The sequence below is a fragment of the Parus major genome, chromosome 10 (assembly GCF_001522545.3).
Source record: "Parus major isolate Abel chromosome 10, Parus_major1.1, whole genome shotgun sequence".
Classification (NCBI taxonomy): domain Eukaryota; kingdom Metazoa; phylum Chordata; class Aves; order Passeriformes; family Paridae; genus Parus; species Parus major.
Window position 1 is genome coordinate 9491860 of NC_031779.1, and position 22609 is coordinate 9514468.

At 40.0% G+C, this 22609-nt stretch overlaps 2 protein-coding genes across 6 annotated transcripts in view; both read left to right on the forward strand.

Annotated features, from left to right (window-relative positions):
• The first annotated feature begins 6637 nt into the window (after nucleotides 1-6637).
• On the forward strand, nucleotides 6638-12990 carry CTXN2 (cortexin 2). Of its 3 annotated transcripts, none has more exons than XM_015638735.3 (2): nucleotides 6638-7232; nucleotides 11797-12990. In XM_015638735.3, exon 2 carries the CDS (start codon nucleotides 11851-11853, stop codon nucleotides 12097-12099), a length of 249 nt encoding a protein of 82 aa, XP_015494221.1. In that variant the 5' UTR covers nucleotides 6638-7232; nucleotides 11797-11850; the 3' UTR covers nucleotides 12100-12990. The 3 variants fall into 3 exon arrangements, with proteins under 3 accessions (XP_015494221.1, XP_015494222.1, XP_015494220.1); XM_015638736.3 differs by lacking the exon at nucleotides 6638-7232 and adding an exon at nucleotides 7370-7477; XM_015638734.2 differs by lacking the exon at nucleotides 6638-7232 and adding an exon at nucleotides 7486-10578.
• A 1293-nt stretch (nucleotides 12991-14283) lies between these two features.
• The window catches only part of SLC12A1 (solute carrier family 12 member 1), a 47550-nt gene continuing 39224 nt past the window's right edge, over nucleotides 14284-22609 (forward strand). For 2 of the 3 annotated variants that reach the window (XM_015638722.1, XM_015638725.1), the window contains exons 1-4: nucleotides 14296-14455; nucleotides 16197-16796; nucleotides 21307-21441; nucleotides 21641-21716. In XM_015638722.1, coding sequence (XP_015494208.1) covers nucleotides 16386-16796; nucleotides 21307-21441; nucleotides 21641-21716 — 622 coding nt within the window. In that variant the 5' untranslated portion in view covers nucleotides 14296-14455; nucleotides 16197-16385. Of the gene's footprint in view, nucleotides 14456-16196; nucleotides 16797-21306; nucleotides 21442-21640; nucleotides 21717-22609 lie in introns of all 3 variants that reach the window. The other variant, XM_015638723.2, reaches the window with a different exon arrangement.

Below are 22609 nucleotides of genomic sequence, written 5' to 3' on the forward strand. Positions count from 1 at the left end.
TAGCTGAGCTTCTGCTTCCCCTTGTGACAATGCTGAAGATCTCAATGAGATCTCCCCTCCGTCTCCTCCAGGGTGTCAACTGACCTCAGTCACTCCTCATAAGGCCTCCAGACACTCCACCGTCTTTGTTGCCACCTTTGGACACCCTCTAATAAGCAATATTTTTAAACGAAGAAAAAAGCAGTTATAATTTGGACAAAGTTTAATAATTTTACTAACTACAATTAGAAAAGCATTTTAAAAGGGGTAACCAAATATTATATAAATATCTATTATATAAGGAAAGCCATTCAGTTCTCTGCAATGAATTAGTGGCTTCTGCTTGCTGACCCACTGACCTTTAGTAATGTGGCTTTTGCAAGTAAACTCCTTATGAGCTGCTGGAAATCTCTTTTGTCTGTGCTCATGACTGTCACAGCAGGTGCTGGTAACGTGAAATTTTGGAGCGCTCAAAGCTACTACAAAACACTCCAACAACCTCCATTCCAGATGAAGGCAGAAAGGCATGTCCAGAGGACTCATAAGAGATGTAATTCTGTTTATACATTAACCATAATTAGATAAATATCTTGGTATTTGCGATAATAATCACTGCTAGAATAGTTAATGTTTACTTGATATTGCTATCATTACGTTTTACAGCTCTCACTTCTGCAGGATGAAGGGGAGTAATTCCCATGTTCAGGTTACCAGACCCTGTGTTTGATTGTGCTTTGCACAGAGCATCTCAAGTGTTGGAATCCTATACTCCCTGAAGCAGTGTTGTGGCACCAAGCAGCTGACACTGAATTCCTGTGCTGATGGGCCTGTGGATATAACAGGAGTTGCTGACTTTCTTACACACAATTTGCCTATGTGTTCTGAATAATCTACTGTCTGTTTCAATTGCTACCTCCCCAAGTTTATATGCCTTTTGGGCCCATGGGTCTGGCTGAGGTGAAGTTAATTTTCCCCACAGCAGCCTTCAGTGCTGTGGTCTGTACTGGTAGCTGGAAAGGAGTTGGTAACGCATTGGTGTTTGCTGGGACAGCATCACAGCCATATCTCCAGCATTCCCCTCACCAGTGGGCTGAGGGTGGGCAAGATCTTGGGACAGGACATAGCCAGATCAGCTAACCCAAACTATCCAAAGGGATATTCCATACCGTATGACACCTGCACACCAGCAAAAGCCAAGAAAAAGGAGAGGCAAGGGTGGGGAGAGAGGGCATTTGTTACCACATTGGTCTTCCAAAGCAACTGCTATGTGGACTGCTTCCTGGGAAGTGGCTGGACATTGTCTGCTAATGGGAAACAGAGAGTAAATATGTTTTCCTTGGCTTCCATACACAGTCCTTGCTTTATTCAACTGCCTTTATGTTGATTCATGTGTTTTTTCCGTCTTATTTTCTTCCATCCCATCCTGCTGAAGAATGCTAGAGCAACTTGGCAAGTCAGGATCGACCCACCACAGTGCAGTGTACATGGTTTTGTATAAGTAAACTCTGCTGTCACACAATGGATTTTGCAATAAATACTGAGAACTGCACAATTCATACACATCCAAAGATGAAGAGGTGTTTTGTATTAAGGCTGCACTGAGGCATAGTCTGGCTAAAAGCCTAGAGGAGTTACGGTAGCTTTGCCCTGTCTCCCTCACACCACAACTCCAATTTAGAGCGTACTGTTCAGCTCAGTTGCTTGTGTCAGGATTTTTATGGAAGTCTTGCCTCCTTTTCTACAAGTCCCACACACAATCACTCAGCATTTCTGTCTCCAAAGAGCAGTAATAAAAATGGGAGAGCAACACCACAAAGAGCTGTTAGGGACCTGACAGGGGTGAACTGGAATTAAAAAGTAGAATTTCCTTGGTCTACAAAACTGTGTTAAAAATATTTAAGTTTTTCCCTTGGAAGACTCTTGAGTATAAAATGATTGATTTTTATTTTTTTTTTTTATTTTATCTACTCACCATAATTAATTGAAAAAAAGGAAACCATTGTCTTTCCATGCCATTTCCTGTGCTGAGATAGCCTCCTTTGTCACACACTACTGGTTCCTCCTGGGAATATTTAAAAATTTTCTTCTGATATATGGGCTTCCAACATCTCTTCTGCCTCTGTTTATGTTCTTACATGAGACAGACAAGATTTCTGAGGAATGTACCTGTTAAAGGGGGATCCTTCATTTAGTACAACACTGTTACAAGTGGTTTTGATCTTCTGTCCTGACAAATGCCTCTTGTCATCACCTAATGTAAATAGTGTTTCACAGTTATAGGTAGGGTGTATGGCATAATGCTTGTACATTCTTGGCAAGCAGAGAGTTGACAGCACTAATTTACACACAGAGTTGAGGATAATGGAATATTCTTGCATATATATGTAAATATAAGCAACTGTAAAGAAACTATTATTAAAAGTGTCTTGTACAAGTAGTTACTGAGGCAAAATATTGTATTTTAAGTATCAGGGTTCTTTTCAAAACAGTAGCTCCCCAGTAAATTCAAGTCTCAAGTCCTCAGTGACAAACAAGGCATAGCTCCCAATATGCTAATGAACAAATATGTATCATCATCCTTTTAGAAAGGACCACTTTAATTTGTCTTTTGTTTATCTCTCTGGGTTTTTTTTTAAATTTTGTTTCTAGTTAAGTCATGATCAAAAGGAGTTCATCAATACTTTTGTCAGGTGGAACTTGTGAAAAAATTCTATGTTCCTAAAAGTTGGTTTGTATGTAACTTCAGAAAATAGGAAATTTGAGCCTCATAGCTTTTGAATCCATTTAACTTTTTTTCTTTTTTTTTGTAAATGACTCTCTTCAGTTCTCACCTATATGATGCCTGCATGGTGGATATGTCACACATAATTCTCCTTCTTTTGTTTGCCGTGGTACCTAAATGTGCTTAGCATTTTTTAGACCCTCTCCCTTCTCCAGGAAGCCCCAAGTACAGCAGGAGAAGGGTTCCTTTAGCAATATATTTGCTTTGTAAATATTTCTACTTTCATACCTTATTTAAAGATTCCTTTTTGCACAGACACAAGTATTTCCAGATCAGTCTGCACTGCCTAAGGCTGCACCCAACCTACACTGCTTTACTATGTGCTAAAAATATAAAATTAACCCTACTCTGCAACTGGCACCCTCTTTTGCATACTTATAGTGGACCTATAGTAAAGCAAATACTATTTTCCCCAAAGGCTCTCTTTGCATTTAAGCATTATATTTCTGGGTATCAGTCACACAGGAGACTTGCTCTTCTTGATCTGCAGGGACCTAACTTCTTTGTCCCCCATGGAAGGCTTACATCTCCCTGAGTATCCTAAAACTTTTTTCAGTGTTGTACAACCATTGACCACAGCTTGAGCCTCAATCTTCATCACCAATTTTTTACCCCTAAAAGGCTGCATAAGACCAGACTTTTGGTTGCACTTTTACTATTCCTATATGGAAACAATTCACATTATCCCCTCTTCCCCCAGACATTACTCTAACTGCTGAATTACAAAATAAAAAACTGAGCAACCTGCTGTTTTGTTGGTCTTTCTTCCACTGTCAAGCTGAGTGCCTCTAACATACACACCACCTCTGCCTTTCAAGTGAGGCAGCAAACACCTCCCTCCTGCAGATCTTAAGGGAACTCATCCTTCCCTCTGCCCTGGCCCTAACTGGCCACGGCTCAACCCAGTGCCAAGGGGGAGGAGCTGGGGATGCACCGGGGACCATTTGCCTCCTCTTGGATGACTCTCACCCACACAAGGTGGCACTGTTGGTATTCACTGTATTCATGTACTCTTCCACCTTCCCCAGCACGAAAACTGATTGGACTTAAAGGGCGTGATTTTCAACCTTCTTCAGTTTCTGAATCTCTACACTTTTCCTATTTGAAGAGTGGGCCTCGTCAGACATTTAAATGGAGAGGCCACATTGTAGGACTTGTTTTTTCTGCCTCATTCCTAGCAGTCACCAAAGCAGTGCCTTACAGACCCATATGTCTGTAGACTCTATATTGCTGATGAAGTCAGTGTCTAGTAAGAGCACAGCCTTTGAACAAGCACAAATAGAGATTCAGATCTTTTAAGACTATATAAAAAAACCATGGCAGAATAGAGATGTTTATTCTTTTAAAAAATGGTAAATACCTTTAATCAAATTACATAAAATAATTCCAAGTTGCAACTGTGATCAATACATAAATTAATATATAATCCACCCACTTTTGCTGTGCACCTCTATTATTGCTTTTATCTCCTGTATATACTATTTCTTTCTGATTCTGCACATCCTCAAAAAACTTGCTTATATTTGCTTAGGAGGGGAGCTTCAACTTGATCCATTTCTTCTGCACACAGTATTCTTCACTGACTCTGCCCACTTCAGCCCATTTAAAACTTTTAGCAATTGAAGGGAGTTTGTTTGCTTGCAAAGGAACACACGAAGAGAACTGTTTAAAGCCAAACTGAAAAGCAAGTTACAAGGGAGTTAGTTATCCCTTAAAACAGTTACATTTTCTTGACACCTAGACCACTCAGGTGATCCTTAACCATTAAAAGTATTGACCAGCTAATACCTCTAAGACTTCCATGTTGCCTTTCACTCACTGGCACCCACTTGTCTTTCAGTGTCTTTCCCAAGCTTAAATTATTTGCCAACTCAACATAACAAATCACTAGATGATTATAAAATCTCTATTTCTGATCAAGGGCTCTTCTTTGAGAAAACACAGCACTCCCTACACAAGGATCAAATCAACAGCAAATATGATTGAAGTCAGATGAAAGTCATAGTAACAGTCAGTTGAATACAAAGATGGATCTTTATCAAGAAACTGAAAGCAAAGAGTAGTGAATGCTCCCTTTGTCCATATATCCAGCATGATTCACATGTACTGCTCTCCCATTTGCCTTACCAAAAAATCACTTTTCGCATGCAAAAGCAAAACTTGTGATTTTCAAGTGAAAAAGAAATGAATTGTAGGAAAAGATTGTTATTCCATCGCTTTTCCATTTTAAAATATACCATCTTGAACAGAAAAATAGTGCTATTTGTGTGCTGACAACTGGTAGATGAAGAAGGAGAGTCATTCCCTATTGCTGGCTGCCAGTTATTTTCCAGTTTAAATTCCAGAAAAGTGGGTTTTCAATACATAAAATCAGAAGTCTTCAGAACAGAAGTGTCAGATTCCTATAAAGAAACACACCATTTCAGCAACTTCTGCCATGCCAGAGTACAAGAGAAACTATTATTTCAGTGTTAAAAAAAAAAATAAATGAATCTTTGAGTTCAGTCCTATAAGAATAACAAGACAAAAGGATAATTATCTATAAGGAGTAATATCCCACAAGTAAACCTTTTCCAGGAAATGGTAGTGAAAGGCCCAGCATCCATTCCTAAATTCTGGCAGAAGAGGCAAGATGCACCCACTCAGAATATTCTTCTATTGTCAATGCTGTCCCTCACTCCCAGCCACAGCAGTCAGAGTGGTCCTGGCTCCTACAAAGTCATATTTCCAATAAGGTTCTCCAAGTATGGCAATGCTCAGCAATTATTAGGGATCCCTGGATTTCTGTCACCCTCCCTTAACAATGATGCTAGGTTGAGGAGGCACTCTGAAATTCTGAGACCTTTTATTTGCTCCTCCTGAAATTTCAAACTGCAGCTTTCCATCTACTGAGAGACCTTAATGGGGCTCCTAAGTAAATCAGGTTCAGGGCTAAAAAAGAAAACTAGAGCTCCTCAGGAACAGCAGGGGCTATATATATATATATATATATATATATGTATTCTGAAAGCACAATCTTATACTATTTTAAACTATCTATTTAAAAAGTCTTCATGGATCTTTAAATATGAAACGCACCTCAAAAATTAGCTTGACTTACAGACATTGTTTATCATATGACTAATGCTGCAGCATTAGAAAATCCAACCAGTAACCATTAGCAAGTACCTAGTAAACCATCAGTTTAACCATTAGTTCTAACAGCAAGAGAAAGCTGTATTTTGACTCTACGCAGTGCTTGGAAGTTCACTGCAGTCACAGCAGAGGAATTGGGCATTAAAATGGCAGGCAAGGCAAAACCCTTTCTTTCCCCAGATCATTTCAAGAAGGTTTAACCTATCATAGTGTTATTGCATGTAGCAAGAAACATGAGTAGTTTTTAAATTATTTTCTACAGAACAAATTCTGTTAGTAGGTCTACAGCAGTCTCAGAAGTCTCATGATGCATGACAGTGTGATACAGTCCTGTTCCACTGACCCACGTGCATCCCTGCAGGGATGTATTCACCCGGATGATTTACAAATATGGAATCACTATCATTTGAAACAGATTTGCGATTTATTAATGCAATATATACGGATCCAGCTTTGGGAAAATGAATCTTCTTTCATAATCCAACTTAAACACCTGCTGTTGTGGCAAATAGAAACCTCTCTAATATACAACCAGCATCAGCTAAACACAGCTAATGAAAGGATATAAAGCGAGGTCTATGCTTTAATTACTATTAGAGCTGCTGGGGGGACTCGAGGCCATACTGCGGGCACAGCCTAAGAGGCTTTGGGCTCAGCACGCCCCACTCAGATCAGAGTGTTAAAGAAAGCCTTCCCGCTGTTTCACGGCGAGCAGCGGCCCCGCCGCACCCAGCGCGGCTCCGCGCGGCTCCACAGGTCCCGCTCGGCGGCGGGGCTGCGCCTCTCGGCCGGTACCGGGGCCCGGGAGGGACGCAGCCCCTCCTGCGGGTACCGCAGCCCCGTCCTCCATCACTGCAGAGACCACCCGGCCTTCGAGGCCCTGGTACCCGGCCTGGGCGGCGGGAGCGGAGCGGAGGAGGGAGGGCTGCTCCCGCCCCGCTCCGCAGCGGGCCCGGCCCGGCCCTTACCGATGCACCGCACGTAGTGTTTTGCAGGAAGTTTCCACGCTCCTAGATTTAATCCGTGCAAAGCGGGGCTGGAGAGGAGCGCGGCTGAATAGCGATGGAAAGGGGCGGGCGAAGAGGTGGAGGAGGAGGCGGTAGCAGCAGCGGCCGCGTTTAATTTTTTAATTAGAGCGGTTTGAGCATCTCTCGGCGGGATCGCATCGCCGGGCGGCGAGGGGAGCCCGGAGGAGCTGCCCCCGCCGCCCGGGACCACCCCGTGCCCCGAGCCGTCGGGACTCCAGGCTGGGCTGTCGGCAGCTGGCGAGGCGGGCCGGAGGCGCGGCGAGCTCCGCGCTCCGCCACCATGGGCAGCGCGGGCGCGGAGGACAAGGGTTCGTAGCGCGGGCGGCGCGGCGGGGCCGGCGGGCGGGGCGCGGGGCTGACCTTGCGGCGCCGCCCGGCCCGGCCCGGCCCGGCCCGGCCGCGCTCCCGGCGGGGGCACGGAGACACGGAGGGAGGCACCGGGCGGCGGGGGGAGCAGGGCAGGGTAAGCGCCGAAATCTGCCTTCTCCGGGGTAACGGGACCGGTGGAAGCGAAGGCTGGGCGCGCCATCCTACAGCAACAATTGCTTTGCAGGTGCTCGGTCTCTTTCAGCCTCCATCCCCTGGGAAGCAGGCAACACTTTTCCACATTCCCAAGTTAAGAATGATGCTAGTGAACGTTTTATTTTCCTGCGTCTCTATATTATCCAAATCTAGACTACGTATATGAATTCACAACACAGAAGCTCTCATCCAATGAAGACTCCAGGCTCATCTATTTGCTACAGATAAAATCTTATTTTTGCAATTCATTCCTTGTTGGAAGGCTGGAAGTGTCACTGTTAGGCTGCTGATTCTTTGCAGGGGAATGCTGTTTATGTGGAAAAGTGTTGCTTGCACCCTAAGTTACCATGCTGAAAAAATATTGTGTGGGGCTCTCTCTTTGCAGAGCTGTGAGCCGTGCCTTCATTTGCTGAGCATCTATGTCCTGGCCTTCCTGCCCTCACCTCCCTGAATGTCTTAGGACCTATACCCTGAAGCAATTTAGAGAATACAGGCATGCAGTGAGCACATGAGTATGACAGGTCAGCTGTGTGGTCATGGTGCTCCTTTTGCAGCATTTCTGGCCATGTGTTGTTAACTCAGGTAGCTGAGACTCTTCAGAGATTTCCATATTCATGCTGACTTCTATTTCTAGTCTATTTTATAGATTGTTAATCTTTTCACCTTACCACCTTCTATGACCAATTTCTCTAATAGCATTTCTGGAACACAGTTTTGTTTCCCTGAACAGATAGTTAAAGGCAAATGAGGTGCTTTTAAAGCTTCCAGAGAATGCCTGTTTATATGCCCCTTTCCAAGTTAGGTTTGCTGTTATTCAAACACAAGCTCAGGACTGAAGCTATTCAAAGTACTTTCAGAATGACCACATCCATGAACAAGCAGCTGGGCTGTAGACATCCAAGAAGAGAACAGATGGCCACTGATGTGGTCAATTTTGTTACAAACTGTCATTTTGGAAGTGAGTTTTTAGGCACCTGAGACTTAGTTATGCCAAGAGGATGAACACTCCCAGTTTGAGATCATGTAAAAATAGTAATTCCCTAAGTATTGAGCCATTAGAAAAAAACCCTGTAGTGGGTTCTGTGAGAGAAGGACTGAAGCGAAGAACACCAGGAAGATCATCCTGGTTATTTTCTTGATCTTCTTAAGTCTGTAAACCTAAGAGTAAAGGCTAAGTCTGAAAAAATGACACCCTGTCACCCCAAACCACCAAACAGCTAGGGCTGGGATCTTCAATCCACACCAAACACTGACAGTGTTGGGCTGGTGGTTCTAGAATAAAAATTTTGACATCTTCCTTCCAGCAGCCTCACAATACCTAGTACCCATGGTGTTCCCCTTCATCCTCCTATAGGTGCAGCCAGCACACCCAGCTCACATCTCTGTTTTATTTAGCTCAGTATTAAGCAATTTTCCTCATTCCTATTTTCTTCAGGACTCTGTTTCTTCTGGCCTCAGAAGGACTTCCAGTGGCCTTTTATTTCACAGTGGGATGTTAAGGAGCCTTTCTTTTTGCCAGTGTTTATAACAAATATAAATTTGTTTATAAACAAATCAAAGGAGGAGAAGAATCCTGACCTGTAGAAAAAAGATTGAGCTCTGTCTGGGGCCAGCCCCCACAAAATGGCTCTGCAGAGTATAAATCATACAATGCCTGTCCCCATGATGCTGTCCTAAAGGCTGTCTTTGAGGATTTTGGGATCCTGGCCAGGTTAGTTAGCATTCACAGTCTTCTGACTCAGGACTTTGACAGATACACTGCAGCAAATGAAAAGGTATCTGACTAACTGGGAGAGGACATCTAACCTGTGTGCAGCACTGAAATGTGAAAGCAATAAAAGGTATTCAAGGTGCCACGGGTTTGGGGATACATAATTAGAACAAAATTTCCTGTGAACTTTAAGGCTTCAATTACAATTTCTGCAATTCAGGACAAGGAGCAGAAGAACACAAATCTGCACATTAGAACCAATCTCCCCCAGGCAAAGTACACAGTTTTCTCATGCAGCTTTATCATGCAAACTTTTGTTAAATAAGACTAAGATGTCAATTTCTCCACGTTTCAGCATCAGTCAAGCTTTGCACAGACATTTGTCCCATAATGTCTCCTGACAAGCACATAATGTACAAACAAATCCCATCTAATTCCAGTGTGTAAGCTGCAAAATTAGTAAGACTGGAAGTCATATTCTTGGAAAATTACTCTCTGTGGTAATGAAATGTTATGTCAAATGTAAACATATTTGTCTGGACTCAGCTCAAATTCAGGGTTCTCCATGGCCAGCCTACCCCTAACATTCTTCTCAATGTCTTTCAAGAGGGCAGCTGGGTTTTTTAGGTCTGACTTTTCCATGTAGTGATTATGTATCATTTTCCTGTGTAAGCCTTGTTTATAATTTTTATAACCCAGTACTCTAGGACTTTTGGAAAATACGAATTTTTCCTTGACTAGATCTTGCTCAAATCAACTGACTTCTAACATAAATTTGTGATATTGAACTTTGTGTAATTTTTTTTTTCCTGCAGAAGGTCAAACTTAATAGAAAAATTGGAGGTATGCCCAATGAAAATCCATATAGCAGGTGGGCTTTACCTATGATGTATTTTCAGAAAATAAATCTTGCTTGTTGTTGACATTATTTCTAATTCCTATAGGCTGTATCTGGATCTTTCTTCCAGCTTAACAGGAATTATAACAGCATGACCCAAAGAGCAGAACATAATTCAAAACAAGGAAGGATCTCATATACAGGTCTATAGAATAAACAGACCAGCAGTTGTTATGCTCTGGAAAATGTGTAAAGACTAACAAGAACCATTATTTAATATTGCTATACTGAGGTTTGTTGCAAAAAAAGGAAATACTTGTGTTTTGACCTTTTGATCTTTGTTCTAAAATTTTTGTTCTTTAGGATAATAGTCAAAAACCCCACAAACTTTGAAGAAAGAAAGGAGATACCAAACAAGATAAAAGTTCTGTCCATTTGTGACTGCTCAGGAATACCAGAAGTTATTTTTACTTTTTCTGCTGTTTTTGCTTGTAGGCTGACTCAGAGTATGGCCCCTCTCAGCCATGGCTGCAGTACAGAGCAGAGATACTGGAACTCTCTTTAACCTGGCTTAGCAGTGCAGGTACCTGAAGCAGTGTAGCCATGGTAGCACAAAACTCTGAGTGGCCTAATTAATCTGCCAAGAAATAAATGGATACTGGCAATTCCCTGGGGAAAAAGAGGTTGAATTGTTAACAAAAAGAGTTTCCCCTGAGGCACATTCGTTAAATAGGTGTTAGCAAGAGCCAGAAAACCTCCAGTTCTAACCTTAGAAAAAAGTATCTTTGTCCTTTGGCACTTTTGATGTCCCAGCCTTCCAATTCTCCCACTGCCTATAGATACAAAAGAAAGATGTGATTCCAATATCTGAAGGAAAACCTAAAATAAAGCAAATTATCCCCACCCTGAACAAAAATCTATAGGTAAGATCTCCTTAAAAAGACAAATATAAGAAGTTTCTCCTTTCTGGAAACATGCAGAGCTCTCCTGGTGGAGTTGCTTGAGCATCCTGCTTCCCTAGGACACACGTCAGGGTCAGTCCCCTGAGCAACGCGAGAGCACGGGCAGATCTCCTGTTTAGTGTGCCTGTAAAAATGGCAGGGCATGTATGGGGAAGACAAAGGAGAAGAAACAAATGAGAGCAAGATTTAGCAGAAGGGAATTTAATTCTTCCACATTAATCCACCTTCCACAATCTTTGCTCATACACAAGAGTAGACATGTGTAGAGAAAGGTGAAGGGGTAATTTTAGCAATCTGCTCACTTTCTTACAGTCTCAAAATACACATGGCATTTTTTTCTGAAACTGGAGCCCAAGACTTCACTAAAATTGCACACACAGTCTTTTATTTTGGATTATAGTTGGATCTATTTATGTAGACTCTGAGCTAAATCAAATGAGTAATATCCACATTATTTAGTTGAAATTGCCTTTGAAGTCAATGCAAACTTAACTAGTTTAAGCACAGAAATGTAAAGCCATTTCAGGAAACATACCAGTTTTCTGCATGTGGAGACCTTAGAGAATATTGCCAAATCACAGTCTCTAGATTGAAGTCTCTGTTTTGAGGAGACAGAAAGCCAGAAAATTGTGAATCTGCTATCTCAAAAAAGAGGCCAATAAGTAAATGGTGTGTAGAGGCTAATAGTTGCAATTTTATCGTGTTAATTTAAACGTGAAAAAACAACAGATCGCTTCTAAAATTGAAGCTGGTTTTAATTTTCAAATGTTCATATGCTAGAGCTCAGATATATGCACCCCATTTAGAGCTAACCACACTGATTTGACGTTTCTATGCAGGCAAAGAAGCAATAGAGGTGAAACTCCCACAGAGCCACCAGGATGTGATGTCCAATGATGAGCAGTAATTACTGCAGCAACACTTCAGCCAGCATGAGTGTCAACGAAATGTCTGCCTTCCCCCTGACCTTAGAACAAAAAACTGGCTTTGCCTTTGTGGGGATTTTGTGTGTTTTCTTGGGACTTCTAATTATCAGATGCTTCAAAATCTTGCTAGACCCCTACAGCAGTATGCCTTCTTCCACGTGGGAAGATGAAGTTGAGGGGTTGGATAAAGGAACATTTGAATATGCTCTTGCATGAAAACTCACAGAATATCCTGCCTTAAATTTGATGTTGATTTCATTTTGGAAACCAACTGTTGTTACATTTGTTATACATACCTGCATTTTGGAGATATGTTGGTGGCATCCATTTTGTTAAATAAATATTTGTTGCAAACTCGAAAGGTACTTCATGTTGCTTTTATTTGATGAACAGTGGAATGGTAGATAAGAAATGGCTAACAGAAAACAAACACACAAAAAACCACTAGAAAGCTACCATGGCCAGTATTTTAAGGATCAGATGATACCCGGCACTTCAGAGGAGGATCTCATGTCTACCATGTCTCATGACAGGCTGAAGAAAAAGACAGGCTCATGAATGGTGAATATTTATGTGGTAGCCCCCTGCCCTCCTCTTCCAACACAATTTTCTGAAACTCAGTGTCTGTCCTTGTACACTGAGGATACAAAAGTGGAGGACGACAAATGGTTATGGCTTAGAGGAGGTGTCTGCAGGAGCTGTGTGTCCATGTTTTTATTCCACTTGGTTACAGAAGATGATTCACTTTAAAGTGGAACTTAAACTGGTTAACAGCTCCCAGCAGTAATTACACCAGCCTGTCAAGGCCAAAACAGACACAATCATGCTGCTTACCCATTTTTACCCAGCCTCCAAGGAGGAATGGGGCCCAGAGCTCTACTCTCCAGCACTCTCCACAGCTGGTTCTGTTTGTGCTCCTGCAGTTGTGCACAGTGTATGATCTGGACTGTCGCTGATGAACTGGTCATGGGAGATCCTATCAAAGCAGAAGTGAAAGAGCAAAAGCAGAGACTCAAATCTGGATATTCAAGGTCACCCTCATACACACAGCTGTTTAGCAAGTGTGACAGTACTTGACAGAAATTCAATTCCGTTTTTAAGAAGGCTGGCATTAGAATTTTAGGCACTGTCACTTTTGCTAAACAGATCTGTTTGTAATGAGGAGCTAAGACAAGGAGATCAGTTACAGCAGTTGTTTTCTTTTTCATGTATTCTGGAAAATATGTGTTACTCTGTTTGCCCTATATACTAGGCAGACACAGACATTGGAACAGCAGACCTCAGGTGCCATTTGGAACATAAAATACTCAATTGTACAGCAAAGGACATGAATCTCTTGTCTGAAAAATACAAGAGAGGAACAGCCAATATTAATCTACACTGGTCCATTTAAATTATAAAACATAAACAATTTTGTGAATATAAGGGCTTTCAGCTGCTTCAGATTATACATAAGAAAAAATTCCAGACCCTCAGGGATTCAATATATTGCATTTATCCTAGTTAATTTAGCCATAAAATTCAAGGTAGATACCAGTACAATGATTCATGTGATCTGTTAGTGGTGGATAGGGTCATCCACTGTTATTTTTTTTATGTACATCTGAGCTGAGCTCTGGGCTGTCAGGTTAGAGTGCTGAAGGTACTTAAGTTATCTGGGTTAAATACAGTTCTTTTATCTCTAAACTACACAGCAAACACTGCAAACATGTCCAACTGAACCCCAATATTGTCTTATTATTTTTGTTCTTGACCCAATCTATTGCTGGAAGCAATTATCTAATTCCCTTCTAATTACAAAGCTTCATCACTTCCTGCCTGCTCTTTTCTTCATTCCAAAGAGACTAGGAAGTCAGCCTCCCCAGAAACAATACAGAGAACATAATTTTTCAAAGGCTTCTTAAATATACAGAGTAAAACTAAATAGGTCAGGAGTAAATGCTTTAAAACAACATGCAGGACAAGAGGACCCCCCAAAGAATGATCCCACTCACTTCACTGAATCTTCTGCATAAAATGCACTGCACAGATCCTGTGCTGAACTCTTCTTATCTGCATGACTATATATGAAGAACTGAGAGATAGGGAGAATATGATCTGTGCAGAATCAGGCATAGCTGGGAGGGAAATGGAGATAACAAAAGTATTTTCAGGCCCCTTAGAAATTTCGCAATGCCATAAACCCAGTAATTGTAATGGATAGGTACATTTGCTGGTTAAAAGTTAACAAGCTAGAATGCCTTTCTAAATCACCATCTAGAAATGTTTTGAAAGAACGGGATTGGATGGTTTATTCAGTATATTAAATAGGAGAAAAATCTGGCCAATAAGGCAGAGTCTGTAATGCCTCAAAGAGAGGGTCACACTATATGTCTGTATAAAAAGAGGCAGGTTGTCCTTCCCTAAAAACACAGGATTGAATGGTAAGTTAAATTACCCTGAATAAGGTAAACTTGATGATTTATGCATAATGCTAGGAAACTACGCACAAAGTTAATAGCAAATAACAGTTCAGAGATCTCTGGAAATACGTTGTGAAAACCAAAGTATTATTTTCAAGAACAGCAGAAAGGTAAGAGCCTTTACTTTTCCTAGCAAAACACTAATATGAAAATAAGACAGTGAAATGGCAGAATCATTTTACTTGGTAGCAAAAGTTTCATTGTCATCAAAGAATGAGGATTTCATTCAGCCATGGAGATGGAAACAAACACAGTTTCACTGACCTCAATGACAGATTTGGTTTTGCTCCTTCATGCCTGAAGATGAAACACTTCCTTACAACTTTAACAGGCTGAAGGAAGAATACTGTGATCATAAATGTGTAATAGTAGTATCAGTAATAACAATAAGGATAATGATAATGATGATGAAGAAGAAGATGATGATGATGATGATAATAATAATAATAATAATAATACAAAGCCAGTAGAATTAAAATAAACTAAATAAATGTAATATGTTGCTGTGAGGCTTACACAACATTAGGCAGGAAAACAAACATAAATATGGCAGGTGACAAAATGGTGTCTTAGCAGAGAGGTGACAGCAGATTACCTATAGCTGACAGAAGAAATAAGAAAATATGCTTTAGCTGTGTCTCATACTAAAGATGGAGGAGATCTGATTATCAGCTCTTCAAATTGCAATTTGGATATGTGATTTTGGAGAAAATTTACATTGCTGAGCTATAAATATTGATGTCACATTTTATCTTTCAGTGCCAAAAGGCCAAATGCATTTCACAAAATCTTTGATAAATTTAAATTGAAGAAATCTTAGGAGTTCATCTAGTCCAACCTCTTGTGAAAATATGGAACTTTTAAAAAAATCTGTAATGGGCATATTTATCCAGATTTTCAAGTCATATATTTGTTTATAAGATATGTTCTGTTTCTAAAACTTTCTGCTTTTACAAATGCTTACAGAGTTTCGATGTCTAAGCATGCTCAGGTTTAGTGCCTTTGAACAAACCGGGCTCCTACTGAATTACACAGTTCTATACAACCACAGTCCCTAATCTCCCTAGAAATATGTTTCCAGACATACAATTGCCATCATTTCAATAGCTCATTTCAGGGCTTTCTAAGCCATACTTCAAATTGCTGCAAAGGTACTTAATACCTAAAGGCCTTAAATATAAGTACCCCTCCTCTCTTGGAGTTTTTTTTGCTTGTTTGTTTTCTTTGAGGAGATCTATGTGGGAAAGAGGAGGTGAGAAGCAGAGTACACAGCTGTGTGCTCACCTCTCTACGGGCTGCCACTCAGGGGGACCTAGACAGGCCAGAGGAATGAGCCAGCAGGAATTTCATGACATTCAACAAGGACAAATGCAAATCCTGTACCTCAAACAGATTTAAAGTCTACCCCATACAGGGTGCAACTCCTGGAAGGGACTGGGGGAGCAGGCTACAGAGGAGTGAGCCCCATGCTGTCCATGTGTTAATTGCATGATCATGTTCCAAGCTTCTGTACATGGATGCTCACCATGTCACCCTGCTCTTTTGTGGGTTTTCATAAAACAGATTGAAACTAGAGGAGTTCTTGGTCCATTTACAGCCCAGACCTTTTCCTCCTCTGGAGCTTGTACCAAAATACTGCTGGTTTGGTTAGAAGGTAAAGTGTATCCATCACAGATGGAATATCTTCACAAGCTCTGTCTTTGCTTTAACTATGTTTTTACTCAAATTTTTATGTCCTAGGATGATAGTCTCATGGATACTTGGTGAGGCAGGGGAGAGGGTAGAGCTTGTGGTAGAAAATTTATCTAACCATGCAAGACAATAGAAATAGTTTATTTATATCTTTTATAGCAGAAAACTGGCAACCAACATCAGGAAAACTGCTTAGAGATTCAAGAGAAAATTTTCAGCCCTTGATTCTTTGAGAAGCAAAGATCTGATATGCAACAGCACTAAAACCTTTGCTGTATCTGCAACTGAGTGGCTGCAGCCACAGAAGAGTACACGGATCAGTGACCTAAGTCTGTAGCATCCCTGAAGATGTCAATGAACAATGCACCAAATGTATTCTTGGATCCAAATGCAAATCGGTTTCAAGTTAACATAATTAATGAAGACCATGACAACAATGAAACAACCCAAGAGGATGTGGGCTCTGACCCACCACATTATGAAGAAACATCTTTTACTGATGAAACACATAACAGACTAAGAATCAGTTACAGACCAGGAAAAAGAGAATTATATGACAATTTCTGTCAAAATGGGGAGAAAACAGAAGCTAGCTTACATCCCTATGATACTCACAGTAAAATGTACTATCTACAAACTTTTGGCCATAACACAATGGACCCAGTTCCCAAAATTGATTATTATAGAAACACTGGCAGCGTCAGTGGGAATAAGCTCAACAGACCAAGCTTATTAGAAATTCATGAACAACTGGCAAAGGTAAGTGAAAAGGAAAGATAACATTTTTCTCTATTCCATTTCCAGACTGTTAATTCTGTTTATTAATAAGAGAAAGTCCTTAAATTCATGGACCTTGCCCAAGAGAAGAAGTACAAGTAACTACTTACCATATTTCCTTTGGTAGCTGAAGTTTGTTCTCTGCTCTGTACCCTGCTCAAAGATTTTTATTAAAAGGTAATTGTAATGTACTTGATAAGCAAAAAAACATAGCATAATCTTGTCTAAAAGTATGGATCTACCAAATCTCTTCTGTTTCACGTAAGAGTTAGGATGGCAGATGGTGAATGTCAATTCATAGTTTAACCAAGCTACACAATTCACACTTATTCTACACTTGAATTTTACATCAATGCATAACTAATTTTGACAGATTCCTCTGTTGTACTCATTAACAAATATAAGTATTATAAAACATATTATGTGAAAAAAATGCAATTTCAGTTAATCAGATATCCAGAGCACTACCATACAGCAAGAAAGAACCAAGAACAAGGGTGTTGAGGCATAGCAGACAACCCTTTGCAGGTGCTCATTCAATGAACAAATTTGAGGTTAATTGTGCACTTATCAGGGCAGGGCTGGAAAGAGAAATGTCATTGCTATAGTTAAACTGAGACTAAAAGTGTCAATATGCAGCAAAAAATCCTGTTCTTTTTTTTTAGTGTTAGACAATTGTGAAATGAGAAAACTTGAGAGAAAACAGGCTCTCATCCCCATTCCGCTCAGTTTTTCATACTTCTGAAGTCTGAATAATTTGAACAAGCTTCTGATTTTTGAATGCTGGTCCAGATCTTGTTCAGACTTCTGTTCTCTGGAGATCCCTCTTTCCTACAGAGGGTTAATGTAAAGTAATTAAATCAAGAAAAAAATATAACCATTAGTAAATCAGGACCTGATTCTTTAGGATCTTTTTAGATCCTAAAGATCTAAAAAGTTTTGGCCTGACTTACTCAAATTAAACTCTCCACAGACCTGTGTAAAATGGCTTAAAAGGAGAAACATTTCCAAAGATAACAAAGCAAATAGGAAAAGGGAAACATACTAATTTAGTACCCCTACTCATTTGCAGATGTACAAACTGCTACTCAAATGACTAAACACATTTCCATGCCACATCCAAGAAATTTCCTCTTGAAATAATTTACTTCAGTAGTGGCCAGATAGGAGTAAAATCATATATTGGCTTTGAACATAATGCTGAATGACCATGTACTGAACATCAGCTTATTAAAGAATTTTGAGTTTTGATGGCAACCAGAAAATTCTGGGGGTTTTACTGTTGTATCTCTCAGTGATTTTTATGTCTTAAACAAAATTAGGTAATTTTAATTTTAGGGTTTTTTTAAAGGCTTTCACTTAAAGATGATTAAAAATAAGGCAGATTACATCATGGAATAAAATGAAGATAATTTTTTTTCACTTATTGGGACTGTTAGAAAAAAGAGAAATAATCTAACTCAGAGATTTCCAGACTTTTTCCAGTATCCAGTATTCATCTTACAGAAAGATAATCTTATGCCTTTCAAAATAGGAAGGTGAATGTCATAGGTAATGGGATTTTTGTTACACTGGCAACCTGCTGTGCCCTTATGTGGGTTGTGGCCCCAGTCTGGGAGCACAACCACAGCTCTGGAACAAATGATGCCCCATTAGCATGGCTGGAGCCCATTCCTGGCTGTCCCATGATCTCACTTGGTGACCTTGGACAAATCATTCGATCCACAGAGCTTTTGCTGAAGAATAAACAAACACGAGGTCACCAAACAGGAGCTTGTTAGGGAAGGGAATTGAGATGTGTGAAAAGGCAGAGCTCCTCTCAGGAGGCACAGGCTGTACGTGCGCTGGATGGGGCTCCAGCCCCTGGCAAGGAGAGGAGGAGATGCCACACTGAGCGTGGACAGGAGTTACAGTAATAGCCCAAGGTGCACTTCTGAAGCAGATGCTTTATTCATTTTTACTTAACCACTGGGTTTACCACACCATACCCCAAGGCAATCCCACCCCCCTCACCCCCAATTTGAAACTCAAGTTTTTGAAGACAACTGCTCCGTCAGAGCCCATTGCAAGATTCTGATAAGAAGTGGCATATGTTTGACTTCAGATTGCTAAACATCACATAAGCATTCCCATTGTGCTTTGATGCTAGGCTTAACATCAGAAGAGAAATATTAATATTTAATACATTTTTTTAATATGCAATTTTTCAAATGTCAGCATGTAAGAAAGGCTGGAAGGAACTTCAAATATCTAGTTTCCACACTGCTGGAGTCAAATGTATGTCATCTTTTAGCAAGATGTGTCAGCTTTTGCACACATTAAGCCAATTAAATCCCTAAAAAATAGTCTAACTGCTATTTCACAGCTGATGGCTGGTGATAATTACTTGGGCTTAATATTTACCCTACACAAGAAATAATCTAACCTTTCTTCCTCTTGGCTATTCTCCACACTTGTTCTGGAGATTTGATGAGCTCATCATCTTTAGCCCCAGGAGAGATGAAGATTAAACCATTCTGAAACAAGGAAAGGAAAATGTTTGGGTTAGTTTCTTTTTTGGGTGGTTTTTTTAATGCATTTAACTTTTTATTTTAGTAGCTTTTCAAAATGTTCTGTCACTTTTATTCCACATCCTTAATGCATGAGTAGCACAGGTACAGCTGCTTGGTAAATAACCAATCATTCACTAAAGCACACCAATTTAAAATGCATTTATGGAAGGTTTAAGGCCATAATTTATGATAATAGCATGGAGAGCACAAATTAATTCAAAGTACAGAGGAAACAACTTGTTTCAAGTACAAAGACCAAACCCTTTTAATTTTTTTGTCTTTGAAATTCTAACCACTGTAGCAAAAGCCTGTCATATTATTCTGCTGATCTTCCTTCATTGACTTCAATCATTTACTGTATTTTTAGCAAACACAGACATTATTATTTCAGGGTAAGAATTGTTAAAATTATCTAAGTATCTCAAAGGAGCTCAAAGTCACAGGCTTTCAACAGATCTTGTATTCCCACTTTTCTTTGGGCCATGGCACCAAGTTTAGCCCATGTCAAAACATATTATCCAGTCACTTATTTTTCATTTGTGAGCACAGTCCAGGATTTACTGTGTCAAAGGCATTCTAAAACCTCACATCATTTTGGCTAGAGCCCCATCCTTGAGAGGCAAGTCCAAACATTAGTAGAAGAGGCATATACAGTTGGTCTTTATGCCTGTTTTGGGTTTGTGTGTTGGCTATTTTTAGCAAATATAGATATTAGTATTTCAGGGTAATTCATGGACAAAATATAGAAACAACCTTAAAGTTAACCAAGATTTAAAATCTCATGTTTCACAGAATCACAGATGTCTTTCCTCCTTGACCTGCTTAGTTAATCTGGAAATATCTTCATCACCCTCCAAAGCCTAAAACCCTCTTGATTCCTCTCCAGGAGCGGTGCCCACTCCTGACTCTGCCAGACTATGGCAATGTTCAGGGTCCTTCCTGAAGGCCTTTGAGGAGGACCCAGAAAAATCAGGCAATTTCTAACTTACTGCCAGTTCCTCACAGAAACAGTGAGAGCTCTGAATAAACAACAAAAAAACAATTAAATTAAGACAATTACAATGAGTATAAGTCTCAGCAGCATGACTGATTCCCATTCAAGCCACAAGAAACATATTGGGGCTAAATTGCCACAAAGATTATGGGGCAAGAGAGCTGAAGAGATAAAATACACATTTATATCTGTAACTGATGTTAATAATCTAAAATTCTGAGCTACTTACTCTGGTTACACCACAAATATGGCAATTCCTAATCCTATCTACTATGGTAACACCAGTGGTGGCTAAGCCACAGAACAGAGTATTCAATTTCTATATTTCACTGTCATTTCTCTAATTGTTTTCAGGAATATGTTACCCATCTGCTGCTGCAGCTATATTTGTACTTCATTCAATAGGAAACACTAGATTTCATCACAGAATTTAACCATGCAGCACTCAGTTAGGTCTCTTTTCACTGTTTGCAATTACCCCGGTTTCTAAACTTAGCATTATACATAAATTGCTGCAAGAGCACGCAGAGACCAACCACAAGACCCTCATTGTGTTAGCTGTTCTACTAACATGTCAACACAACATATATGTGTAATAAAACAGCTATAGATATAATAGATATATAATATAAATAAATATTATATAAATTAGAAATAGAATATAAATAAATATAATAAAAATGGGTTTGTATCAGATCAGGTAATAATGTATTTACTTTGCTTAAGTGATTCTTTCATCTCCTTCCCTTGTTAACAAGCCCACCTTGTGTATATTCTCCACACTGATGCCTGGTGTAAGCAAAATATTGCTCTCCACTGCAGTGACTGTAACATTCTGAATAAGATTCCTGATCTTTTGAATTCTTTTCTATTATGTCTCCCTCATGCAGCCAGGTGTCCTCTGCCTGGCACAAAAAATGTATTTGTCTTCTGTGTGATCTTCCAGAACATTGCTGTGAGCACCGGCTCAGTTGAGAGAGTGGTAAATGGAGAAAGCACCACTGGAGATGAGACAGCAGTCAGCAAGGAAGAAGAAAACAAAACGGGATTTGTCAAGTTTGGTTGGGTGAAGGGTGTGCTGGTGAGAAACTTACCTGTATTTCTAAAAAAATCATTAAAAGAAAATAAAATCAGTTCTATTACACTTAAGTCTTTGAAGAATTATTGAGAGGGAGGCAGACTTCAGGGATGTTTGGGGTGAAATGGACTTTATCACCCTTTTGATTTTAAACATTACTTTCAACACTGAACTAATGCAGTAATTTTTCTTTAAAACCTAGGTAAGATGCATGCTTAATATTTGGGGTGTGATGCTCTTTATTCGACTATCCTGGATTGTAGGTCAAGCGGGAATTGGTATGTATCTTATTTAATATCATTTTCAACTGTGAAAGGGATAAAAAGGATAAACTATACATGATCATGATTAATATATAATCTGAGATGTGCATTTGCATGTTGAACTAAATCATGTTTTCAAATGCTTGCCAGGGTAAAAGACATTAATCCTCCAAACTATTGGAATTTTCCAGACTCACAGCCAAATTACTGCTTAGAGGCACAGATCTGTTAACTATGCATATGATCATCACATTTGAATATTTCTGAGCTTTAGTGAAATTTGTATTTAGATCCTGTAACAGATGTAAACTTTATGACTTGGGCCAATTTCTAATATGTGCGTACAGAGTTAACCTTTAAGAGTTCACACTTTGCTTATCTGTGAAACCCAAACCTTGTCATCTACATATTATAAACAACACTTCTTCACACTTCTCTGCCAAGATGAAAACAGAACTGGAAGGAGGTCTCAGCTCATCAGGATTTTGTTATTTTTAACTACAGAACAGCACTTGATACTACTGTACTATGAAAGACTAAGTTTTAAAAACTCTGCTACAGCTTTCATATAAATGAAATAAGTATATTTCATTGTGTGCTGTATCTTTGCTTTTTCACTGTGCAATTTAATTAACCCAAATTCCAGAACCCAAATCCCTGGGAGACTGAGCCCAGAGGCCTCCATCCAGAATATTGCAGTGTTCAGTGGATCCAGTGAGAGAGGGAAGTGCTCCCATCACTGCAAGTCTCCAGCACAGCAAGAGCAGCTCAGCGAGTGCTATGTCCCACAGCTGGGGGCTACAACTCCCTTTTTAGGGCTCCTGCTCTGGGGAAGCACAGAAACCTAAGCTGCCATGGCAGTGTCCCTCTGTGATCCATCATCATACAATTAGAGCAATGGGACCCTG